This window comes from Trachinotus anak, unplaced genomic scaffold (genome assembly GCF_046630095.1).
Source record: "Trachinotus anak isolate AG129_WGS33_773 ecotype Australia unplaced genomic scaffold, CSIRO_AGI_Tana_v1 ptg000014l, whole genome shotgun sequence".
Taxonomy (NCBI): domain Eukaryota; kingdom Metazoa; phylum Chordata; class Actinopteri; order Carangiformes; family Carangidae; genus Trachinotus; species Trachinotus anak.
The window spans coordinates 8,585,414-8,609,993 of record NW_027273865.1 but is presented as its reverse complement, the minus strand read 5'-3'; the positions used below and the strand labels follow the sequence as shown (position 1 = coordinate 8,609,993).

Here is a 24,580-nt window from a genome sequence, read left to right as displayed (position 1 = left end):
AAAATCAGTTGCTGCCTACAAAGGTTTAACACAATGTCTGCTGCACTGCCAACTTGCTTTTACGAGCGAGCATGCTTTATCAACTTCCATTCAGACAAAAGGTGAAGTGCATAAAAGAAACAAGAGAAAGAGCGGAGAGGCCAAAGGAAATATGAAGGTGTAATTTGAAGAGGTAGGAACACACAGAAAATGAAGAAAGAGGAGATGAGCAGTGAGAAGTCAAGAGATGGGAAGGCAGCAGCACGCTGGCTAACTACAGTGGGTTTTTGGGGCAGTGGCTTGCTATTTTCAGCCCCATCTGTCAGTGCCCATTAGGCAAGCAATCCACCAGAGGAGAATGGGATCATAGAGGTTGCTGGGAGGAGAGAGGCACACTGCCGCCTTCATAAATTTCACCAGAAAATGGGGGAATTTTCCAGACGGCATGTGGCAGACGATTGTCTGATGGACCAGGAAGCCAGACGACTTGCTGGCTAAATCAGGCCCTGCTGACCTCGTTAGGGGGCATGTGATGAATATTAATATGGCCAGCCTCGCATCTAGGTAACCACTAGGTCAGGATGAACCAAAATCAAACTAGAAAGGCACCTGTGCAAGCAGATGGCAGAATTGACAAACATTTTATTGGGTCAAGTTGACCGCTGATCGCTGAGTTGATTGTAAATGGATTTTCACTGTAGGCAGAGATAGGATGTTGCAGACTTTAATAAAGTTTTAGTTTCACACTCAGCATCTTATGTATATAGAAAAGTACAGCGTACAGTCTATTATGTACAAGAATAATAGAGCAGCTATCCGACTCCTCTGTCACTGTCTGAAAGCAGTTCAATAACTGTGTGTTCCAAGGCTTAAGGCAGGAGGAAGCTGAAGAAAGGGATTTGTGTTTTATTAGCATAGAAGAAGAATAACAGAGAGATAATCTCACCAGAGGATCAGAGCTTCTGGAGAGAGATCTAAGAAGCCGTGCTGGCACACGGCTCTTTCTGCACATGCTAAATTTACTCTTTGGCTGGTAATGTATAGCTAGCTCTGGAATGCAGTTTTAGTCTCTGGTATTGGTTTTAAATCTTTATATCTTACTTCTTTGGATCAAGGTTGTGTTAATTTGGTAGGCATATCGGCATAGGAAGACTAATTACAATAAATGTGTGTCATATATTGATCAATGTAGTCCAGGGGCTGACCGAAATTCAAATATTATTACTAAGACTAATTTAACCACTTATCCAGTAAAAGCACTAAACATTAGATGGTTCAAACTTCTCAAAGGTGAAGATTTGTTTCACATGATTGTTAATTTTTCTAAACTTTAAGTTTTGGGAATTTTGATTAAACAAAGTTGTAGTTTGAAAACTTCACTTTGACCTCTAGACGCTTGTTAATTCTTGACATTTTACTGTTTTTTTTTTTTTTTTGATCAATCATACATGATAATAAAAATTGAAAAATGTACTAATGTAACTACTGTAATTCTTTGACAATTTTATGTGGCTAACTATAGTGGCTACCTGTTGTCTGTGTGTGAATGTGTGTGTGTTCTACAGAAACACCTCTAGCATTTGACAGCAGTAAGGACCATCTTGTGCCATCTGAAGACCTGCACCTGGAGAGCTCTCTTCCCCACACAGACTCTGGGATCGGAGAAGAGCAGGTAGCCAGCGTCCTCAATGGGTCTGACCTGGACCACAGCTCTGGAGTGCTGTTCGCCATGAGTGAGCAGATATCTACGCTGTCCTCAGAGGTGAAGAAGTCCCAGGAGAGTCTGTCTGACGCACCCAGCCTGGAGGTGCTGAAACAGCCCTCCTCCATCACCAGCATTAACCCCATGCCCAACAAGGGCATCAGTGTCAAGGAGATTCTGAAGAGCCTGGTGGCGGCTCCAGTGGAGGGAATGGATGCTGGGCTGGAGCCTGTGTCCTACCCAGACCCTGCTGCCAAAGCGCAGGCCCAGGCCATGCTTCCCATGCAGTTTCACTCCTTTGACAGGTGAGAAAGTACCAGTACTGTACCAGATTTTTTCTATGTTTTAGCCCCATTTACAAAAATCATGTACACTTTACATAACAGTTAAACATTTGCAATCCTTACTGTTTTTGGATGTATTTTTCCAATTCATTCAAAGAATCCATTGGTTTCTAGTTATTTCTTCATGATTAGTAGTTAGTTAGAGTATTAGAGTATTACAGTATGGTCCTTTAACTGAAGTCTAGTTTTGTATTGTTATTAATAATGAATTAAACTTTGTTAAAGCCAAACAAGATTATATAAAATAAGATTAACAACAAATCATGTCATATCGTGTGTGTGTGTGTGTGTGTGTGTGTGTGTGTGTGTGTGTGTGTGTGTGTGTGTGTGTGTGTACATGCACATACACATACATGCATGTGCACACTCAAACAGCTCAAACAGCCACAGAATGCTAATGTTAATCCTCTGGGTTTATTTTAGGAATCCAGTGTACCGCTAATGGTTTCTAAGTAGCATGGGGCACATTATTCATTTCAGGCCACTTATATCCCCTCACATCCCCTGTGGCCAGGAATTCCTATGTTTGAAAAGGTCTCTGAAGCACTGTGGCACTGCTGCGGTTTATTTACATTCCTGGATTAGATAAAACCAGGCAGTAATCTTTCTGGATTTGGGAGTTTACAAACCTGCTCATGCTGGGACTTCAAAGCTTCAGATCCTCCTGATCCCTGTTCCTTATGATTGATAAAGTTTTGAAAATCGTAATTTTCTGTGAGTAATTTCAGCTGGTTTAGCACAGACAAAAACTCTGCCTGTCCTCTGGATACTGCTGTGTGTCTGTGTAGTTGCTGCCAGGCCCCAGAGAGAAGGCAGAGGACACAGTGAGTCAGGAGGAACAATGGGGCCTCCCTTCTATTTAATACATGCTGCTGAGCTGGGCTGAGGTGAGCCTGATGAATAGAGGAGAAGATGGAGGAGTATGTGGAGAGAGGACAGCTGAGAGGGTGGGGGTCTCCAGGGCGTTGATGACAGATTAAACAGAAGCGGCCTCATGCCACACCACAGCCAGCCCTGTCATCCTCACTGCTCACACCGGTAATGGGAACTGGCAGCTTGAAATGAGTCGCCACGGCAAAGTGTATTATTTTTGAAATGCTTTCACACAAAACCTCCTGACCACATATACAACTTTGTCTCATGCTTTTCATGTCACTCCCCCTCCAGCCTCTATTTGCTGTGTCTAATTGTTTGCCACCTGCCAGCGGAATGAGCTGCCAGCCATGGACAGGCCTTTCATTTGTCTGTCAGGGCGGTTATGGATTGGGAGTGACAACATCAAAAAAGAAAAAGGAGAGAAAAATTGGCTTAAAGTGGAGTGCACAGGGGCAGTCATCGCAGAGGCCCTTCTACTCAAGACTTTCACGGAGGAGGGGTTTAAATTGCTCAACATCCAGATTTCCGTTAGAGCAGACAGGAATACAGTACAGAAATACTTCAGTGATCCTCAGCTTCCCCCTTTCCCCCCTTCTCCTTCCCAAAAAAGTATCCAAGTTATCTCTGTGTTTGTCCTCACATGTGTGATTTTTCCCATGATGGAGAGCAATGATAATTGGTTTTAATTGAATCTGCGAGTGAAATGTAAGTATATTTCCTCTGTATGCATCCTTACAGTCCAGAATTAAAGCACTATTAGATTAGATTGCGTGTGTTGGATTTACAAAGGAAACATTTCTTTGGTTATACTTTACACCACAATCATCTCCCACAGCTGCACACCACATTAATATTCATTCCAAGATTAATCCTTCCTTTATTCTCTCCAACTCAATTAAGACAATCCTATTAATAAAATATGCGCTAGATAATCCATACATGATTCATGAGCACTCAGCTTATAAATTATTCATTTAAAGAGGTTAATGTTTTATCAACATCCTGTAGATCCAGTGTAACATCCCAGCTATGCCAAAGATCGGGCAGGCTTCCACTGGAAGATCCGAATAAGGGAAAAAAAGACTAAAAACTAGTGATGTTCTGATAGCTGTCAATGAGATTTCACAGAGGGGAGCAGTGCAGAGATCTACTAAATAAATGATACTTGTCATCAGTGTTCTTCAGAGCAGAGATGCATCTATGGAGATATTAATATTTCAATGAGCTTTCAAGTTTTCTCTCTCTTAAACTTCCCTGTGTGATTGAGTTGAGTTTTGATCTGCTACATTTCAAAAACCTTGTTTTACTATTTATGGTATTGTATGGTGGTTGTTAACAAGGCAGCAGTGTGTCTCTTAATGTGTAATATAATCTACTTTTTGTGTATTTTATCCCTACAGAGCAACCACAGAGCTGTTCTATCTGTTACATAAGACATCATAGCTCTGATAAGTTTTGAGAAATTTGTTCTACAGTAGAAATGGATGTAAGATAAATTCCCCCAAAACCAGAAATGCACCAAGGCCAAGTAACCTTTGCTTTTCATGGTGTTCAGCATGTTTACTTCATCTTTCAGATGGACTATGGATAGAAAATAGCAACATAAAACAGTAAAAGTCTGTGTTGTTTTGTTGAGGGAGGATTTCTGGGGATTTACTTCAGATGACAGCAGGCTTAGCTCGTGACAGAGCAAAGGCCTGGCCTGTGTCACCCTGAGTAACTGCAGGGGATTGGACGAGACATTATCTGGCAGCCGCACAAACCCAAAGGCCAACTGCAGACCTGATAAGGACAAGCTTTCCTTCTCTTTCCTGTCAGAGAGCTCTTGCAGGGCCAAGTTCACTGCATCATCTTTAACCCTCGGCCAATCAGATTGCATGTGAACAGAGGTCTGGTGGGTTAGTGGTGTGTCTGTGCTTTCCTGTGCTGCTACATGAGGTCACAAGTGTAACTTTCATCTCAAGCCTCTGCAAGCTTTTCTTTGTATGTTTCATTCATGAGCTCTGCCCCCTTCTCTCTTAGCTCCATGTGATGTTTTAGCAGTAGCTTCTATAAATAAAAGGGAAACCACTGTTATGTTTAGGTCCCTTTTTTAACTTAATGTTAATAAGTTGTTTTATTCTGACTCTTCAGTCATTTTTCTGCCGTTTCTTGTATATCTACTTTTTCTGTTTCTAGAAAAAAGTGATCTATCTAGGAACCTAATATAAAAACCCGCTGTATGTAGGCCATAATCTGCAAATATGTCTACATTCACTTTCTGTCCCAACCAGATGCTGCTTGAATTTCATAGTCAGTGAGCTGTAGTTTTGTCCGTTCGAACACAGACGGTAGCTATGCAAATGTGTGTCAGTAATGACTGCCAAGTTGCTCCGGGAGAGCCTCATTAGGTTCGAGGAAGTTTTCAGCTTTCTGAACAGAGCAGAGGGCAACAGCCACTGGTGGCAAGAGCAGATTTAAGGGAAAGTGTAGTAGCTGGCTGGCTGGCCTCTTGCCCTCAGGTTTATTTACTTTAGCATCTTGTGCGTGTGTGTGTGTGCTTGCATTACACGTGTTATGCTGAATGATGGAGTTAGAGGTCAGGATGTTTACCTTTCCGAATGTCCTGACTAATATCTCATGTTAGCAGGGCCTGAGAGCAGTAAGATATGATCAAGATCATTAGTATTCTCAGTTTTCCTTCTTAATGTGTGAATGAATTTTATTTTCTCCGCTGCGGTCTGGGGATATTCGAGTCCTGCGTTTTCTGTCACAAGAACAGGGCTCAAAATGCTGACTTTAATCAAAGTCACTTTTATTATGAAATTCTGTCTGAAAGCTAACCTGCTGTATGGTTGGCCAGTTTGATCATAACCCCTGGTCCCAGGCTGGTTTTCAAACTCCATCTCTCTATTAGTGCACTCAACTATAACATTCTGACAAAACTGAAGAAATTTTTCACCCACAGCTCTAGTGGTCTTTTGATATTATTATATCAAGGCCATAAGTCAAGAGTATACGAATAATTCAAAGTTTAAGTCCACAATTACCATCTGCAGTTGTCGTAGCCCCCTGGAGCTGTTCAGGATTTAGTGTCTTGCTCAAGGAGACTTTGGCAGGGAAGAAACCCACGACCTCCACCCTCCAGATTTTATATCTTCATTTGTTGTTTACTCTGCGGCAGTATAGAATTATGATGTGAATTGCTATTTTTGACATTTTAACTGTTGATCATTTTTATTGTGTTCATATTGTGTTTGTGTGCGTGTGTGTGCATGCATGTTTCCTGTAGGAGCGTGGTGGTGCCTGTGAAGAAAACCTCCCCTGGCAGCCTTGCAGTTAACACAGTGGGAGGCAGCAGCAGCACCTCTGCTGGGCTGACAGCTGGCAGCACCCCCAACATCTTCGCTGCTGCCTCTGTGACGCCCAAAAGCATGATCAACACCACAGGTAGGTCATGCACAAGGTTACTGCAATATACTTACATGTTTAAAATACAGCGGTCAGCTCTGGTAATGTGTTTAACTTACAAACAATACCACTTCAGAGCAATATGAGAGTTCTTAATTTGAGTAATTACTGTTCACCTTAATGACTCAGTCTGTTTTTTCCTTTCACTGATGCCATTCAAAGGATAGAAATGCAGCATTTTCCCTCTACTGGATCATGTGATCCTGCATTGTGCCTTTGCAGGGGCCCGTTGTTACCACTAGATGGTGCTCTTTACCTTCTTTGCAGGGTCTGCAGCAGAAACACAAGCAAATAAAAACTTGTCCCACAACCACGAGGATTCCTCCTGATGCAAGCAAATCAAATAACTGAACTCTACTTGAATTATACAATTAAAAAAAAAACACTTTTAGTCGTGAAAATGAATGTGTACTCACGGCTTTCCAATGTAATGTGTGTTTCTGTCCGATTCACTGCATACCCCACTGCTGTCATTTTGCTTCCCCTGGGGTTTTGCTGCATTGGGCTGGTTCCACCTCAGGACTCCTGGTCAGGGTCTCTGAAAGGACCCACTTAACACCAAGAACTACAAGGACCTCCAGCACCTTTTTAATGTGCTCCATTAAAAAAAAACAAACAACAAAAAAAAAGCTCTCTCTCTCCTCTCTGAGCCCCTCTGCAGGAATGTGAGAAATGTATCCAAGTCAAAGTGTGCTTTCAGCTAAAGCCACAAACCCCATGATCTCGCTTGCTCTGGTTTTAAACTCTCAGGACAGTGATAATGATTTTATATTCGGGTGTGTGCTGCCAAGAAGATGTGACTCAGTGCTCACCTTAATTACTGTTGTATGATACCATAATTTTGGCTTTTATTTCCAAAGTGTAATATGTAAAAATTTGATGTGAATGTTGTTTTTCTATGTCGGTTGATTCTTCATCTTTGTCATCTTACTAAGCAAAATAATTCCATATGCTGCCGCTGGCTCCAGTTTGAGCACCCAGCGTAGTGCACTTGGATTTAGTTAAAGATTTGGTGCCTGATTTGACACTGTTACCATGTTTCCATTTGTTTGACTTGGTTGAAATTTGCGCTGACTGCTGAAATTTCCTGTCAGGAGCCAGATTGTGGCTGGTTTTATAACATCCTATTTTTTCTTTCTTCTTCTTCACTTATTTTAGTCTGTGTGCTATTACATACATTTCCAGCCTGTGGGAGGTGACACTGAAATGGAACATATTGAATGTTTTTTAAGATTCAGTATTGAATTTAGTGTTTGACTGCAGAACTGTCGTAGTATTAAAATATTTAAGATATATTAAATACTATAATACTGTAATTTGAATACTTTGAACATGTTTAAAAAAGTTAATCCTCACACATACAGATGATTAAAAACATGTGTAAAAATGTTTCTGTGTGCTAATGTTGCATGCCTCTGCTGGTCTTCTTGCAGGAGCCACTGATGCAGCCCCCTCTGCCTCCTCATCCTCTAGTTTTGTCAATGGAGCAACCAGTAAAAATCTGCCTGCCGTGCAGACGGTGGCCCCGATGCCTGAAGACACAGTAGAAAACATGAGGTAGGACAGGGCCCTCTGTGCTCACCCACTCTTATTTCCTCTAGTTGTAATCTCACTTTATTCTGTTTGTGTGACTCATGTATAAAATCTACTCATACACAAAGTTGTGGGTGAAGCTTTTCTTTCAATCATGTTCTCATCTTATCTTTTTCTATTCGACCCTTCCTTTGAACTCATTGATTTGATTTCATAAATTCTGTCATTTTCTTTTTCTCTCCCAAGTCAAAACAAAATGGCACAAATACAACTGTTTTGTGTAAACACACTGACAAAGTTTGGACTAATTCTTTATGTACACTTGTGTATTTCCTTGTGTATATCTTGTTGTGACCTTGACTCATCTTTCTCACTTGCTCTAACAGTTTGTGACAGACGTCTTTAGTCCTGCTCTGACTGTTGAGAGCCCAAGCCTTTCTCTACAGTCTCTCTCTCTCTCTCTCTCTCTCTCTCTCTCTCTCTCTCTCTCTCTCTCTCTCTCTCTCTCTCTCTCTGTCTCTCTCTGTCTTTCTCTTTGCCTCAGTGTGTTCTGCTAGAGGAACAGAGATTCAGTTGCCATGGCAGCAGTAACTGACATCACTTAACGTAACTGTGAAGTCAATGATAGTACTGTCTTGCTGCAGACCCTGCTCACGCCTAACTTATATTTTAGATGAGAAAAAAAACATCCAAGCTGAATTGCCTCCTCCAGTCTAATGAACAAATAAATACGATTATCATTATACATTTTATCATATTATAATTTATAATTGGTTTATGCCCATTCCTTACATCACAAAACAACATGAAGTGGTTTCTTTTTTCTCTTTGTTTCAGTGCCTTTTGTGAAGTGGACCAGTGTCCACTACGCCAGGGACTGACACCTCCTGAGCTCAAACCCTTTAGCTCCCTGACAGGATTACAGGCAGCCTCCAGAGGTGCAGGCCAGTGTCTTAGGCAAGGACATTTATGTTAGCCACATAAACCCCCTGCATATTGTTCTTTTATGCAAGTCTGTTATCCCTTTGCTGTGTTTTCCCAGGGTGCTGGAAGGCAGATTACACTAAACACTCTTACAAATCCTAAACCAAATCTTTCCTTCCTTCCCTCTCTCTCTCTCTCTCTGTGTCTCTCTGTTTTTCTCTATCCTGCTGCTTTCTGTCCATCTTAGCTGGGAAAACAAGCTTCAGCTCTTCTCATGTTGCCCACTATCTGTGTGTGTACACATAGGAGCACAGCAGAGAACCTGTACGTTGCAGCTTGAGTCGTATCTTTGCCTGTATACACTCTGAGTTGTATGGCTGCATGACTCCAGCTCACAGTTTCTCTGAGGTGCTTAGATAATGTCGAGCAGCAGCATGTACCGAGTGTGTAGAAGATAAGGAACTTCCCTCTGCTGTGTTGAACACCTGTGATCCCATGTGCAAGTCTGGTTACATGTCACAACAGGGAATGTAAACAGCTGCTGGGAGATCCTATAAAAAATATGTGTTCACATTGCTTTTAACGACATAAACTCTTCTCTTATTGACATCTCCAGAGATAGCACCCACATATCTGGCTTGGTTTGCATCCACTCAAATGTGTTGGTGACCCCCTGCACCCTTCAGGGATCTGACAGTCTGGCTACACACTAACTGCTGCTAGCTGTGTGCACTGGGTCAGCTGTGAGGCTCACACTGCTCTTCTCATACCTTGACTGAAGGGCCCTGTATAACCTCCTTTTTGTTTTTGCTCTAATTCAGGAATCTAATTTTATTTTATGACTTCCACCTTGATGTGTTCTGTTGACAGCATTACTACAAAGCTGGAGAGGGCCTTGGAGAAGGTTGCGCCGCTGCTGAGGGAGATCTTTGTGGACTTTGCACCTTTTCTATCCCGTACCCTGCTGGGTAGCCATGGTCAAGAGTTGCTCATAGAAGGTACAGATGTTGTATCGTGTGGAGTCATGTCCCCATCACCATATTATTGCATGTACTCCACCGGCTGCCTCATTGATGGATGCATACACAGTAGTTGGTGCTGACAGGAGAGTCACTATTTTGCACACAGGCTGGGGGTTTGTCATGGTCTGATTAAGTCTGCTTTCCCTTTCATTCCTCTTGTGCCATTCATCTTGTATTTTGTCTATTGAGAATTATTTCTAGATGTAGTATTTTTAAACATCAGTGTTTCACGGTTGGTGGCCTTTGCTGCCTTTTCGTGATATTTTTAGTGCCAGTGTTTCTCAAGATCACATTTCCAACTCACCCTGTTGCTTTGTTTTTGTCTAAATATTGTTCTTTTTAATTTCAGTGAATTTATAGGAAGTGAGTTTTGTCAAACTATTTGCCATTGTAGGAAAATCTCAAAATTTCTTTTTATAGTGGAAGAAGAGTTGTTTTGTTTTGTTCCATAAAGAATCCAGCAGCTTTTCTCAGACCAATCCAAATCCACTCAAATGGGAACACAAATGGAGTATAGATGCTTATAGAAGCATTGTTAAGCATTGTCTCATGATGTGATAGTGATGTACCACTGCAAGTTAAACCTGAATCATGAATGTTTCAGCACTGACTTGGTACTCTGTTGCAATAACACACATCTTCGCTTTAATAGCCCTAACAATTTTATTTTAAACTGCATTACAGCAGTCACATTGCATATATTTAAAGTGCTGGTCTGACTTGCTCAGTTGTGCTCAGTGTTTGCAGAAGTGTGTGATCCCTCTGCCACACTCCACTCTGGGCTCGAGTCTTATTTCCTGGTGGCTGTGTGAAGGCTCCCAGTGCCTTCTCCAGGCCTCAGGTTGGCAGCCTCTCACGCTGCTACTTGTGCCTAACCTCAGGGACTCTCTGCCTGCATGTGTGCACACTGCCACTCTACTTCTCAGGCTTGTTTTGGCTTGTAGTCACAAGAACACGCTGCCACCACAGCCAGCAGTCTCTTCAGCAGTGTGTGACTGTGTGTCTGCAGGCGTTTATCTGCGTGTGGGTACACCGTGCAGGATATACAGTATGTGGGGCCTCTGCTCTCTTGACTTGCAGTTGACAAGTTAAATGATATCTGCCTCTTCTCACTGCAAGAGTCTCTTCTTTTAGCTTCGAACTAAAGTCATATTAGTTTCAGAGACCTATGCAGAGGATGACAACAGACTGAAAGTATGCACTGCTGTGACTTTATGAAAGTCCCCCCTGAAAGAAGTTGTCTGACTCAATGTGTCCCTTTTCTGGAGCACAGTTTATTTGTATACTTTTGTTACATTAAGATGGATGATTCTTCCATTGCCAACCTTACAGTGTCTTAAATAATATCACATTAAATATTATATCTACTTTTGCTAAGCTTGTTTTTTTATTAAGCTGTTGAATCAGAAATATGAAGAACATTTTATTACTGGTATTTAATTTAATCTTTGAAAGCAGTCACCTTTGGCAAGCTTAATCATAAGCAGGGATGATATAAACTAATCCTGTCAAAATGATTAGTCAACTGATGATTCATCAGTCATTAACATTACTACTTGCTTTTTAAAATATTTCCATTCCACCCAGTAAAGTTACACAAACAGGGGCTTTTTCCTCTATATATCATGCATTCACTACACATATATATTATATATACATATGTAAATAGAAGTGGGTATGCCATGTTCATGTGGCTGATGCTAGTCGCAAGTTCAGGGGAAAGGAATGAAAAATCAGGTAGCATAGCCTTGACAAGTGTGAATATGTCTGTTACCCTTTCACTCAAAGTCTGTCAGCAGACTGACTAAGCTGACAAACCAGAGCTGAGCTGAGAGTGTAACCCCACAAACAAGGTTGTAGATAGACAGCTCAGGCCTCTGCACTCTTCACCAGACATGTTTAACTCTGTCTGGGTCTGTGTGCAGCCTCATGTGGATTACAGCAGTTTTATCAGACCAAACAAATGCACAGATTTACCACACGGACTTTAAATCTTTAACTTTGTCCAGCCACTTTTGTCCAGTCTGTCCTGGTGGCAGCGCGTTTGTCCAAATGCTTGAACTGATTTTGCTGTTTCTCCCTCTCTTTCTGCCTTTTTTTTCCCCTGGCTCTTCCCAGGCTCACAGTTGAAATACTGTGCTGTGGTGCAAAGGCACTCCATTTACGAGTAATTACCAGCCATCCATCACTCCTTAGATTGCTCGGGGTCGAGCCCTCCTGTGCCCCGTGTGCCCCTTTGCCTCACCATATTCCTTCACCCCCCTGCAGACATGTGGTCACTGCGGCAATTATGTTGAGTGCACCCTGAGCTTTACACTTGGAGTTGGTGGGTAAGGCCTGTGTATGAACACTGCTGCTGTTGTGATGCCTGCCGTCTGCTTCTTGCTGTCCCCTGAGTGGCCCAGCCTGCCGACACATCGCCCCACAATGCCACATTCACCCGTGCCTTAACCCTGCCCTGTTTACAGGAAAGGACTGGCAGGCCATGTTTAAATAGAATGCATTTAGTTTGTCTACAAGCACAAGGCCAGGGTCAGTTGGCCACCTGACTCCTGTGTCAGACTGGACTGACTTATAGCTCAGCATGTCACTGCTATAACAAGAGGTCAGCCGTGGCACTCTGTGTACAAGAGGGTCACATCCTCTCAGAGTATTTACAATACGCTCCCTCGGACAGTCTCCGCTCATGAATAGAGATGGATGGAGAAGCAGCAGCTACAAGATCCATCCATCCAGCGTTCAGAATATTTTGCATTCTGTGTTACAGCATTCACACAAAGCAAATTATGTCTACTGAATGTTGTCGGGTTGACCTTTAAGGCCCAATCCATAATTGTTTTGACCATATGAATCTGAGTTAAATTCTTAGCTGATCCCAGTTGAAAATATAGGTGTACAAACAAATCAATAACTAAATATCAATTTAGATATTTTGTTGATTTCTGGTGTTAGTCAGTGTATTAAAAGACCTGTCAGCCAATTTAAGAGTCATTGCAGGTTCTAATCTTGTGTTTTGAACTTGCTAGTGGGGCTGCAGTTTTCTTCAGATTTGACAACAGATCGTGGCTTTGAATAGAAATTGTTTTTGGCTTTATAGCTAATGTTTTATTCACGTGTAGTTGTGGAGTTTTCCCCTCTGATAGGTGTTTAGATGTCTTCTGTATACTGTTATGTCACGGCCTTTCAAGATTTTCACTAGATCCATCTTTGAGTATCATGCAAAGCACACTATATTTTAGAAATTAGTCCTTGCAATAACAGGAAATAATGCATGTTATTATTTCATACTGTAAACGCTGTGCTCTACAGTGCATAGCGCAGGTTTTTTTTCTAAAAATATATTGACTGAAATATTAGATTGAAAATATTTTGCTCTCCTCTCTGATTGACACCCTGTCATACATTAGACAATAGCAGCTGTGTGGCACAGACTTCTGCTCCTGCTCACCTATAATGAGTCCTGGAGAGTTGCTTTCTTTCCTTTACTAATGACTATACCTTATTGGTTCTCGCCAAGTGCAACAGAAGGAGCTGGAGGTGCAGAATACGAGACCACTTGTAGCCATTGCTTCTGCAAATGAGCTTTTCACACCTGCCCTTGTTTCATTAGAGAGTTGTCTGCTTCTACAGCTCACCATCTACAGAATGGAGAGGAGGCAAGAAGCTGTGAATGTCTGTGTTCACTTCTGTGAGTTTGTGTGCATGTGTGAAGGAAGGTGTGTGTGTGTGTGTGTGTGTATGTGTGTTTGTGTGTTTGTGTGTTCATATGCACATGTGTGCATCTGTTCTGCACACATCTATTCTGTGCAGATGCAAATGACTTTTTTTGCAGTTTCCTGACAGGCAACTCTAGAGCACAATTTAGGGGGCTCACAGATTTGCCTAAAATTTATTTTATACCACGTACAATATTCAGTAATTTTGTCCAGGTGCTACTGTATGCCCGTGCATTGTATACTGTATCTATTTTTCATGTACTATCTTGCACTGCCACATAAATTTTAAATTATACCCACATATACTTTATGTACTAACTTCTATGGGTAATATTGATCCTGTTCTGTTTATCTGCCTTGTCGCCACAGGTCTAGTATGTATGAAGTCAAGTACCTCAGTGGTGGAACTTGTCATGCTGCTTTGTTCTCAGGTGAGCTTTTTTCTTTCTCTTCCTCTTCACAATCCTGTTTTCCAGGTTCTCTTTGTCTTTTTGTCTTTTTCTCCCATCCTCTCTTCTTTTTCAATTTGTGATATGTCTTTCTGTCAGCAGCTGGGTTCCCCTCTTGCTGAATAGAAAGTGACACATTGCACAATCACAAACTGGAAATGGTCAGTGCAATAGTCCATTTCACTCAGCTCTATAACTCTTTAAAAGATATAAAACACACACACACAAACACAAATCGATTAAGTCTTTATCCTGTCACAATTTTTGTGACTGTATAAATTTAGGGTTAATCCATGGATCAATTCTAAGGACACTGTCTTATATCATAAAACAAGTTATTTAATCTCTACTGGAGCTTTGCTTATCAGTGTCTTCTTTTTTTTATGTTCAATAAACAAATTGTCCAAACAGATGACGACATGTAGCCTCATACAGCTCTCTGAGAATCCAGTGACTTTCTCACTACACCCCAGAGCTTTAATCCTCAGCCCTCCTTTAGAGAATGAGCCCCACGTCGTGCAATGCTGCTAGTGACTGATCACCTCCGAGCTGACCCTCTGAATCTCTTGTTAAGCCCTTGTTTTAGAGAAGGTCAAAGCCCCGATGTAGCAGTTAGAAGAGAAGATATTTAACATACCTTCTGTCAGCCCATCATTCTTGCGTTGGGAGCCCATAAGGAAGCCATTACTTGGTGCCTCTTTGTGGATCCAGACTGCAGGGCCAGAGCCTTGAGGATTGCCACTATGTGTGCTCCATCGTATCCGCAGTCCAAAGCCCTCTTCAGCAGGGAGCTCAGCCTATGTTATATGGAGGCCATTATTCAGAGGCTTTCCTCCAAAAAATGTACATAAATTGGGCAGCCAGCATTGAGTTATTGTTGCTCTTTTGAAGGTTTTTGACAGACTCCTTTTTGCGATGCTTTTCTGTCTGTGGAGTCTCTGTGGGAAGTTGCTTTTTCGAGCGCTAGGATTTATTGCAGATGAGAGCGTCAGCATGCTGTTAAGGGTCTGAGTCCATCCCCCCTTTACACAGATAGCATTACTGCGGCTCCAGAGGTTCCTGCCATTAGGGGCTCCAGGGATGAAACCCAGGCTGAGATATCGATCAGACAGTGAGGCGTTGAAACTGGACCATATAGCTTGGTGTCCTTCTACAACCTTTCAAATAGAGATGAGCCATTGCTTTGTATCCTAACACTGCACCGTCAGTAATGACTCCAGTTATGGTGTCAACTTATATTATTTGAAAATAACACTGTAATGATGGATAATTGTTAATCAGTGTCTTCCATATTGCTTCTTCCAGGTGACAAAGGTGATGTATACAGAGTTGCTTTATTGAGCAAATATGCCCTTTATTGTGACTATTATGGGCTCACATACTGTATCTCAAGTGCTTTCAAAAAGCACAGCAAGTTCTCTCAGATACACTGTGAGCTGACATCACTATAAAATGCCAACTTCAACATATCCCTCACATATTTCAACATTAATGTCTTAAGACAGCACGGAGGGCACTCAGCTGACCTTTAGTCCCTCTCTGTTTTGTGACCTGTCAGTTTTATGAATAAATTAGTGCTAATGATCTGCCTTTTCTTATTTATGCATACTAATCACAGCAATCATCGTGTGGCTGGCCACGGCTGCAGACACTGTGTGTCTCTCCTCAGCCTGGGCAGCTGAATGAAAAGGTCAAGCAGCTCTGTTTCTTGTAACAGCTTAAACATACAGGGGGGATCCAGAGTGGAGCCACAGAGATTTAGTGATGGAAGGCCTCCAGATGTGGAGAGTAAAACAGAGCAAAGCACAGCAGATAAAAGCAAAGGCTCCCGCATACTGACAGGCTGGATTGAAACACCACAAATACTTAGTGCCCTGCTGAATTTCAGGAAGATGAAAGTGGGAGGAGTGAAAATCTTCTCAGGGCCAGCAAGCCTTTCTCTGGGATAGGAGTTATGGGATTTGAGATCCACAAAAAGGTGGTGCGTTTTTCAAAGATAGATGGGAGAATGGTAGCATTGCCCCAAGTGAACCTGCAGAATCGTCAAGGACTGTCCAGCATTTCCCTGTGTGGCATGTTGTGTCAAAGAATTCCCAGCTCTTTCTTCAGCATTATGGAGCTTTTTATAGACTTATAGACATATAGACACACATTTACTGTATTCTTCAGTTTCATTTCTCTCATTAACATTTTTTCCAGAAGCAGGCAGCTGTTTTCAGCTAAAAAGCTCAGGTAAATGGACTGTATACAACTTGTCCAACACCTATCATGTTGTTAGAAAGCCACTCAAGAGGTAGTTTTTCTCAGACATCTGTGGAAACTAAACCTAAAATAAAAAGTGAGTGACTAGTAGACTTACATTTTCTATTTTGCCTGAAACAAATGTTGGTCATGTCTGCTGAATATGTAAATAGGCAGCTATTAGCTTACAAGTTAGCAACAATATAGGTTGACAAAACGTCAAGGCTCTTTTCCGGTTTGATGTGACACTCTTCTGCCCCCAAAAGGCCAAAAACTAAATGAATGCAGCTCTAAATCCCAGCTGTATATATCCAAGCTGCTAAACAAACTTCCAATGGCCAGAGGTGCTTCATTTTGGTCATGGTCTGCATTTACATCAAGGATCACATCTCTTTTGTAAGGAGATGCACATCAGGCCTAATTCCCTTCAAATGGGTAGCAGAGGATTTTCTGTGCAATCAAAGGCAACCTCCTCTGGGAGCACTGTTCTCCAGTAAAAAAAAAGAGAGCCTCTGAAGAGCTATCTCAGCTGTCAACAAGCATACCTCAGACAAGATAGCAAATATCACTCCTTCATGCTATACCTCCACTGACCTGCTGCCATTTTCCTGGCATTGCCCGAGTGTCACATCTGCCTTGATTTCCGTATTTATTTTTGTCACATGAGCGCGGTGCAAGTGGAACCTCAGAAGACTGGCTGTACATGATCCCTGTCCAAATCAAGAACAGCTTATTCCAGCCAGATACTGTAGCAGTGGAAGGGGGTCAGGGGGAACATTTGGAGACCAGATGCTCAGCAGTTTGTCAGCACCATCTCCCTGACTTAACGCATCATAGGGTCAGACTGTGTACTCTTGCATGAACTGTTGTGTGTCAGGCAAGACAACTGTGTACAAAAACACATGCACATACATAATAATGTCAATGTCAGTTATTGTGGTACTATACACAACAAATGCTGCTTATCTTACTCAGACACTTAGAACATGCCGTGTGTATCACATGTTGTCTAAAGATAATATATCCCCATATATTCCCTCTGCTGAAAATGACAATAACATTTATTAACTGCAATTTTTAACTGGATAGTCACAACCTAAGGCCTCATATATATGTGAATAGCCTTGAGGTGAATTTACATAAGTAGTCCTAGGTCTGGAAATCTTTTCTTTTCATTTTCCTCACTTTTTCCCTCCTCTTTTGAACTGTGGCCTTCTCTGTTTTCTCTTCCATTTGCACCTCAGCAAGGGTACAGGAGAGCTGAATTTCCCACAGTGAAAGGCGCGCTCTCAGACTGCTTTTTAATCATTTCCAGAGCATGTTGTGAGACAGCAAGTGCTGGCACTCTGGCCCAAGGCTCGGATCCCTTCCAGGCGCACACTGCAGGGCTCAGTGAGGCTGCTCAGTAATCTGTCACTGTAAGGGACAGAGGAAATGGCTGTATTTAAGTGAGAGGATATAGTTTCATCCCACAATTACATCTCTCCTGTGTTTACAGATCTTTTCACAGAGGAAGAAAGGATGGTCACACATGTGGTGCAGGATTTCAACTTTTTATAGCCATCGCTTTTTTTTTCCACAAAGGATATATGAACTAAACACTTTCTTTACCTACTTGAATTACAAGCTATGACATGTAATCTAAATTACAGATGAAATATGCAATTTGGACGGAGAAATGTGATATATTTCTGAAAGATCTTGTTGCACATTGGATTAAAAGGGTATTTTGATACTGATACTCTGCCATTTTAACTTTTTATGTGCTTTGCAAAACTGTATGAGAAAGTGCTTTTTACATTAGTGTTAGTTTTTAGCTTTGCTGTCTCCCATTGATTTATTTTTTGTGGGTAAACTTACATGATTACATGATTTTTTTTCTTAAACCCAGATCTAATATCACTTATAAGGATGTAAATATATTATGTTTTCTTCAGAATTTTTAACAAACTATTTACAGTCCAAAATCAAAACAAAAAAAACAAACACACGTAGCTTCTGAGAGTAACAGATCACAAACTCCTTCATTTCAGGAATGGCAGAACTCCATTCAGAAGAATGCAGGCCTGGCCTTCATTGAGCTAATCAACGAAGGAAGGTAATGTATCCATTCATTGTAATATATAAGCTAAAATCATACAGCCAAGCAGTAGCATCCCCTCTGTTATCAGTATGTTTATTTTATTTTTGTTTTCTGCCTGGCAACCACAAAAAGGTTTTTGGATTAAGTGGCAAGGTGTAGATTAGCTCTAAACCTCTTGCCCATATTGACTGCTCTGTTTGGGTAAAGATAAATAAGACTGTAGTGACTGGATGAAGTAAGAATGTCGACACAACAACGCAACAGTCAGTCCTTTCTTATTTTTGGCCTTATTATGTCTCTGTCTCTTCTCATTTCACTGTACATCGTAGTGTCTGTGTTTCACTCTCTGTCTCCCTTCCTCTTCCACTGGTCTCCGGGTGTGGCCAGACTCAGGGATTTTCCATAGAGCAGATCAGTGGCAGCTCAGCCCCCTTTGCCCATCTGCTGACCCATCTGCCCAGACCCTCTCTATGCCCAGGCTCTTGTCTCCGCCCAGCCAGGCTTCTCTGAGTCCCCCACTGGCCCTGGAACAAAGAGCTTCAGTCAGTAGGGCCACACGGCGCTGTCCAGGGTGCTGGTGACAGATACATAATTTCCTGGTCCCACTCAAGTCTCTGCACACCTGCTCTGCTTAACTAGACAGATCTAGAGGTAGCTAGAGTCTGGTAAATCTGTTTGCTTTACAAGGCGTGGCTGACACAGACGTTGTATCTGCTGAATGTGCAACAACACGTACAGCGGGGTAGTTGTGCCTCTGTTTCATGATGCAGCCGCTTCATTGCTAAGCCGCGATCAAACACACTAAAATACCCTAATTACTGAAAGTAAACGAATCACTTTACTTTATCATTACCACTGCTCCTTTATGGTATCACTGTATTTATAATCCATCACCTCAAAAGTAAAAGGTACAGAGAATCACCATGTTGACCCATGACTAGTTTTAAGATGCAGACATATATATGGTGCTTTAAGGCACTGAACATAAAATGCTTTGAAATACAATTTAATTATAGACAAACTAAAAAAAAAAGACTAGCTCTACAAATCTGTTGATATAATTGAAGCTCTTTCTCCAAATAGTTTTTTGTGTTTTGTTTTTTTTTCATTTATAGCACATTCACAATCACCAGGCATCCAACTTTCAGTAGTTTTCAACAGGGACAGTTGCTTATTTTACATGGCAGCCTACATTTATATCACTCTAATCTAGGGCAAGTGTGAATACTTGCATTGGTAAGTGGCTCCCATGTACAGAATACTAATGCAGAAGTGTGGCAGAGAATGTGCATATCTTTTTTTTTTTCATTTCCTAATGTCACTTGTCAACTTGCTTTCTCATCTATTCTTGGTTTCAAAACAAAGCTTGGCGTTGTCAGCCTGTGTCTTTGAAAAGTGGACGTCTGTCTATTAATGAGCGCTTGTCAACAGTTAAAGAGGCAATAGCAGCTGATGAATGCAGCCCCGGGATTACTGCCTCTCCTTGGGACAGGAGGAAAATTACAATCTGTATCAAGCACTGGAGAGGAACAGGGGCCGCTTTAATTAAAACAAAGCTAGCCTAATGGTGTGTAAAATGGCATGTAATCTACACACAATAGGCAGGGTGTTTTCAATTATTAAAGATCCTGGAATTTAAATGTGAATATGGGTGGAGACCACAGAGCCTCTAGATCTAGCCATGTGAAAAGTTATCCACAGCCGGACGTGTCAGCAGTGCAGGCACTGGGTTGATGTTCTGGTCAGTGGGAAGGGATGCTCAGTCAATCTGAAACGTGCCAGACAGGCTTCAGTGCTCTAATGACACTCCATTCCCTCCTTAATGCTACAGAGGGATCTGTCACTGACCTGCTGCCTTGCAGCATAACGCAGACAAATGATACTGTTTACTAGTCTGCTCTTTCAACAAGCCGAATGCTGCACCATCCTGACAAGCTGTATTTGCCTCAACCCTGCTCCTTCCTCAGGAGTATCATTACCACAGATTTTAGCCAATAAAGATGACCTGTTTCCTAATGAATGATCAATATGCAAATGAAAACGTCTGCTGCATTTAACTTTCTCTGCAATGTTAAAGGTTGCTCTGCCATGCCATGAAGGACCACATAGTTCGGGTTGCCAACGAGGCTGAATTCATCCTGAACAGACAGAGAGCAGAGGACGTCCACAAACACGCAGAGTTTGAGGTGTGAATTGTGCCTACTTTCTAGCACCTGAAATTAAATGTTAAATTCAAGAGAGTATACAGCACTATTTCACAACGATGCTTCTCCAAATTCACCATTGCAATTTGCTGTGAAAATATTTTGTCAATTTTCTGATGAACAAATCATATTAGTATAAAAAAGCCATTCCTCTAACTGTGCATTTTCAGTAATCATGTCACTCTGTGTCCTCATGGGGATTTAATCCTCACCCTTGCAGTTCTTAAGAAGAAATGTAATTACTGGTTGCAAAAGGATATGCCAGCAATATTAATTTAGAGTTTTGATATAAGCTTTTGCCAACCAACAGGGGATAACCTCCTGAGTCTGTATTTTGCCCACCCACATCAAACCTCCTCTCTTTCAGAAATGAAAGAAAAAGCTATCAAGGTTCAAGCAATTTGTGAATGAAATTAGTATTCAGCCTTTTTTCTGCTCATTGTCTAATTGTCTGCATAGAAAATAGCAAAAGAAAAATATGGCTCTTGTATTTTTCAGTGTAAGCCAGTCGGCAAAATAGCAGATTAGAGAAAGAGTATGACAGAAAAAATAAAAAAGATGAAGAAAAAATATTAATTATGACATTTTTTAGTTTGTTTATTGTAGAACATCAAAAGACGCACACACACACACACACATAGACACACATATAATGTAATCTCACAAACCTTTACACACACACTTCCGCCACCTCTGTTAGCAGCTTGTACATGTGAGGAGTGATGAGTTTCTTATCTGGGAAAAGCAGCCATCCTCAAACAGCTGCTTGATATACAGTTCTTGAGGATCCTTGACCTGCTAGATAAACTGGAAGAGACGGCTAGATGTGCAATGTCAGGAGAAGGGGGAAGTGTACCTGGCCCCATTCGTTCTGTCTGCCAACCCCAGACAGCCTACACTTTTCATCTAGGTCTGACGTTACTTTATTACCCACTCTCCAAGATTGAAGATTCACGACGCAGATAAGACATTTTTACAATTAAGTTGGTGTCAGGGCGAAGCATCATATGTTTTAAAGTGATAAATAACATTTGATATTTGTCACAGCATCACGTGGTAATGCGAGGTGACAAGCAGAGATTGAGTTATCTGCCCTGTGAAGAATATATTGAAGTATAATATCTGACAGAATTCAAATTTGAAGCAGGAAATTCGATTAACTTCCAGCTTCTGTTAGCAAATTAGATTTTGAATATTAGCAAGAGCTCCCCCCAGGTGGCAAAGTAAGATAATCTAGAGTTAGATCGGCTCCTCTAGATTACTTTTAGCCACTTACAGAGTTGCACTGACTTGTGGAAATTGATTTAACCAATATCGCCATTTTTCACGTTTTATCATTCTAACACTCAGATATTCCTCAATATTCAATCAAACATTATCTGGACTATTGTATCATTGATATTTTTATTGTTTATTTAATTTTTGAAAATGAAAGAAGGCTGTGTGTTTTTACTGCACATTTTACACCATTCCTATCAGGCGTCAATACCACAGTTCTTGATATAATGGCAGTGTAGCTTTGTAAACCTTGACATTTGATATTCTTTGTGGCTCTATTAGAGTATTTTCCCCTCGCCTCTAATAGCACCATCCACGTCTTGCTAGCAGGGAGCCTCATCTGTCCGCAGTAAGGGAATGGGCTGCCTGCATTCACTCGCCATGATTTACTACGCTCCTCCAAGGGAGCAGAAATATATCTCTCAGCTGTCCACTAATATCTTTATGCACTCAAGTGTGTTGAATGAAGCCATAACATTCCTCAGTGTGACAAATGCTCCATTAGAGAGTATATACCATTGTAGCCTTATTCAAGTAAAACATTCTCAAATGCTATTAGCACAATATCAGATATCACTTTGGCAGTGGATGCTGTACCTAAAGCCTTTAATATGCAATGAGGTTCACACTATGTTTTTCTTTCTTCCTTTGTCTAAATCTGAAATTAGTCCAACTGTGCCCAATATGCTGCGGATAGAAAAGAAGAAGAGAAGATGTGCGACCACCTCATCAGCGCTGCTAAACACAGAGACCATGTGACAGCCAATCAGTTAAAGCAGAAAATCGTCAACATCCTCACCAACAAGCACGGTGCCTGGGGGACACTGGCCCAAAGGTAAGCTCTTACACTTGAGGAGCAGGTCCAGACCAACATGGGCCACGTTAAGTCTTTAACATGAACCACTGCTGCTCCATGTTAGGTCCAACCTAGGGGACAAAAGTTACCTGTTCACAAAACTCGGCAGTGATGGGATAGGCCACCAGTTAATGTCATTTTCCCAGGATCCGATAGGGTCAGCGATCGGGTCAGCAAACGCAATTACAGTGTGGAGTGGCTTAATCCCCCGGGGACAGCTGATTGGCCAGTCGTCCGACATGCTGGGGTGGAAGAAGGGGGATGGGGTGTTTCTGCAGTGTTGTCCAGGCATTCATTGACCCGCTCAGTAACACAGCCCAGCACCTGGTGTTAGTTGCAGACTTCCCCATGGGCCCTGTTAAAATAACCGCCGGCTCTCCTGCTCTGCCTCCCACCTCTCACCTTCATCCACATGGTCCCACAGATACTAAATGCAGAGTGGAAAGATCAAGGGCTACACAGTGTTGCAACATACTGTTTGTATTTACCATTTATCTTTTGTTACAGATGTAACAGCATATATGCAAGACAGGACTGTGAAGCTTGCAGGTGAAGCTGTGACGGGGTTTATTTTGAGACTTATTTATGTGTGTAAAAAAATGACCATCGCTGGATGCAGGTCAGATGCAGAAATGAACAGTAAAATAGAAAAAAAAAACATGTAAAATGTTAATTCAAATACTTCTATTAATTGTGCTGTGAACTGTATTCTGCAAGAGACTTTAGAGAAAGTCTGCCTCTTAACACATCCCACCACTGCTGATTTGCCAAAACAAATTTTGAGTCTTTGCTGAAACAGTAGCTTTGGTTTTGTTATTAAATTCTAAAAATACAGGGCAGATGTTCAGCCGTGTTCGCTCAAACTGGGTTTGTTTCAGATCTTAATCCGTGTTTACCATTGTCAAAAATATTCTAGCTGCTGTAATTAGTTTTTACGGCTGTATTTTATGTCTTTTACTTGCAGTAACATTCAAGGGTTTCCACACAAACTGGCAGATGTCATAAGCAGCTACATTTGGTTTCTATTTTCACGGATTCAAGAAAGATTATGCACTGTGTCTATCTACCTCCTGATATTAGATGTATGTATATTGCAATGATTCACTGTGCCCTTTTCATGTTATCAGACACAATTAACTTTTTGTGATTAATTTCTGGACAATTACAGAGAAGCAGAACATGTTTAGTATGATAGCAAAATGTTGTCTGAGACTGGGAAGTTTGCAGTGTTCAAGTAGAGATTTTCATTTTCTGACTGAACCTTAGCAGCATGACAAAATCTATTGGGTTGAATTCTGGGCTCTTGTTCAAATATTTATGGAGCCCCTCTCAGAGGCATAGCATTTGCATTGAAACAAAAGGTTATTGAGCGTGGGTGCATTGTAAATGATACCGCAAAACTTCCAACAAATTCAAATTTAATGGTAACCTGCTGGTGAAGAAAAATGATGCAATATGCTCACAAGCTCAAGGCAATGTTGCAGTTGAACAGCTTAGTCTTATTCAATGCTACATTAACTTTCCCATTTATGCTGCTCTTGTAAAATATAAAGCCCTCAAGCATTTTGAGGTGGCTGTCTGTTATATCTGGGTGTGTGTGTGTGTGTGTGTGTGTGTGTGTGTGCGCGCGCGCGCGCACGCGCGCGTGTGTGTGTGTGTGCGTTTGTACACATGCGGGTGTGTCCATGTGTATGTGTGTGTGTGAGAGAGAGGGAGAGAGAGAGACTTGTGAATGTTTGTTTTCACCCTCATGCACAGAAATTGCTCTGCTTTTACTCCTAAGTTCTGCCTGGAGAAATGCCCAAGGATATTTATCATTTATCTAGAATATATTATAAACAAAATTATTCTTAGGCAGCTGGGAGACAGAAACCAGTATAACTTATATGTTTATAATTTTTTCTCTTACCAGTGTGTGTTTGC

At 41.5% G+C, this 24,580-nt stretch overlaps 1 protein-coding gene across 5 annotated transcripts in view; it reads left to right on the top strand.

Annotated features, from left to right (window-relative positions):
• Nucleotides 1-24,580, top strand: part of nbeab (neurobeachin b) — a 190,647-nt gene that overhangs the window by 86,198 nt on the left and 79,869 nt on the right. For 4 of the 5 annotated variants that reach the window (XM_071496175.1, XM_071496174.1, XM_071496173.1 and 1 more), the window contains 8 exons: nucleotides 1,545-1,986; nucleotides 6,173-6,330; nucleotides 7,785-7,908; nucleotides 9,679-9,806; nucleotides 13,916-13,977; nucleotides 18,270-18,334; nucleotides 20,397-20,505; nucleotides 22,470-22,636. In XM_071496175.1, coding sequence (XP_071352276.1) covers nucleotides 1,545-1,986; nucleotides 6,173-6,330; nucleotides 7,785-7,908; nucleotides 9,679-9,806; nucleotides 13,916-13,977; nucleotides 18,270-18,334; nucleotides 20,397-20,505; nucleotides 22,470-22,636 — 1,255 coding nt within the window. Of the gene's footprint in view, nucleotides 1-1,544; nucleotides 1,987-6,172; nucleotides 6,331-7,784; nucleotides 7,909-8,721; nucleotides 8,842-9,678; nucleotides 9,807-13,915; nucleotides 13,978-18,269; nucleotides 18,335-20,396; nucleotides 20,506-22,469; nucleotides 22,637-24,580 lie in introns of all 5 variants that reach the window. The other variant, XM_071496176.1, reaches the window with a different exon arrangement.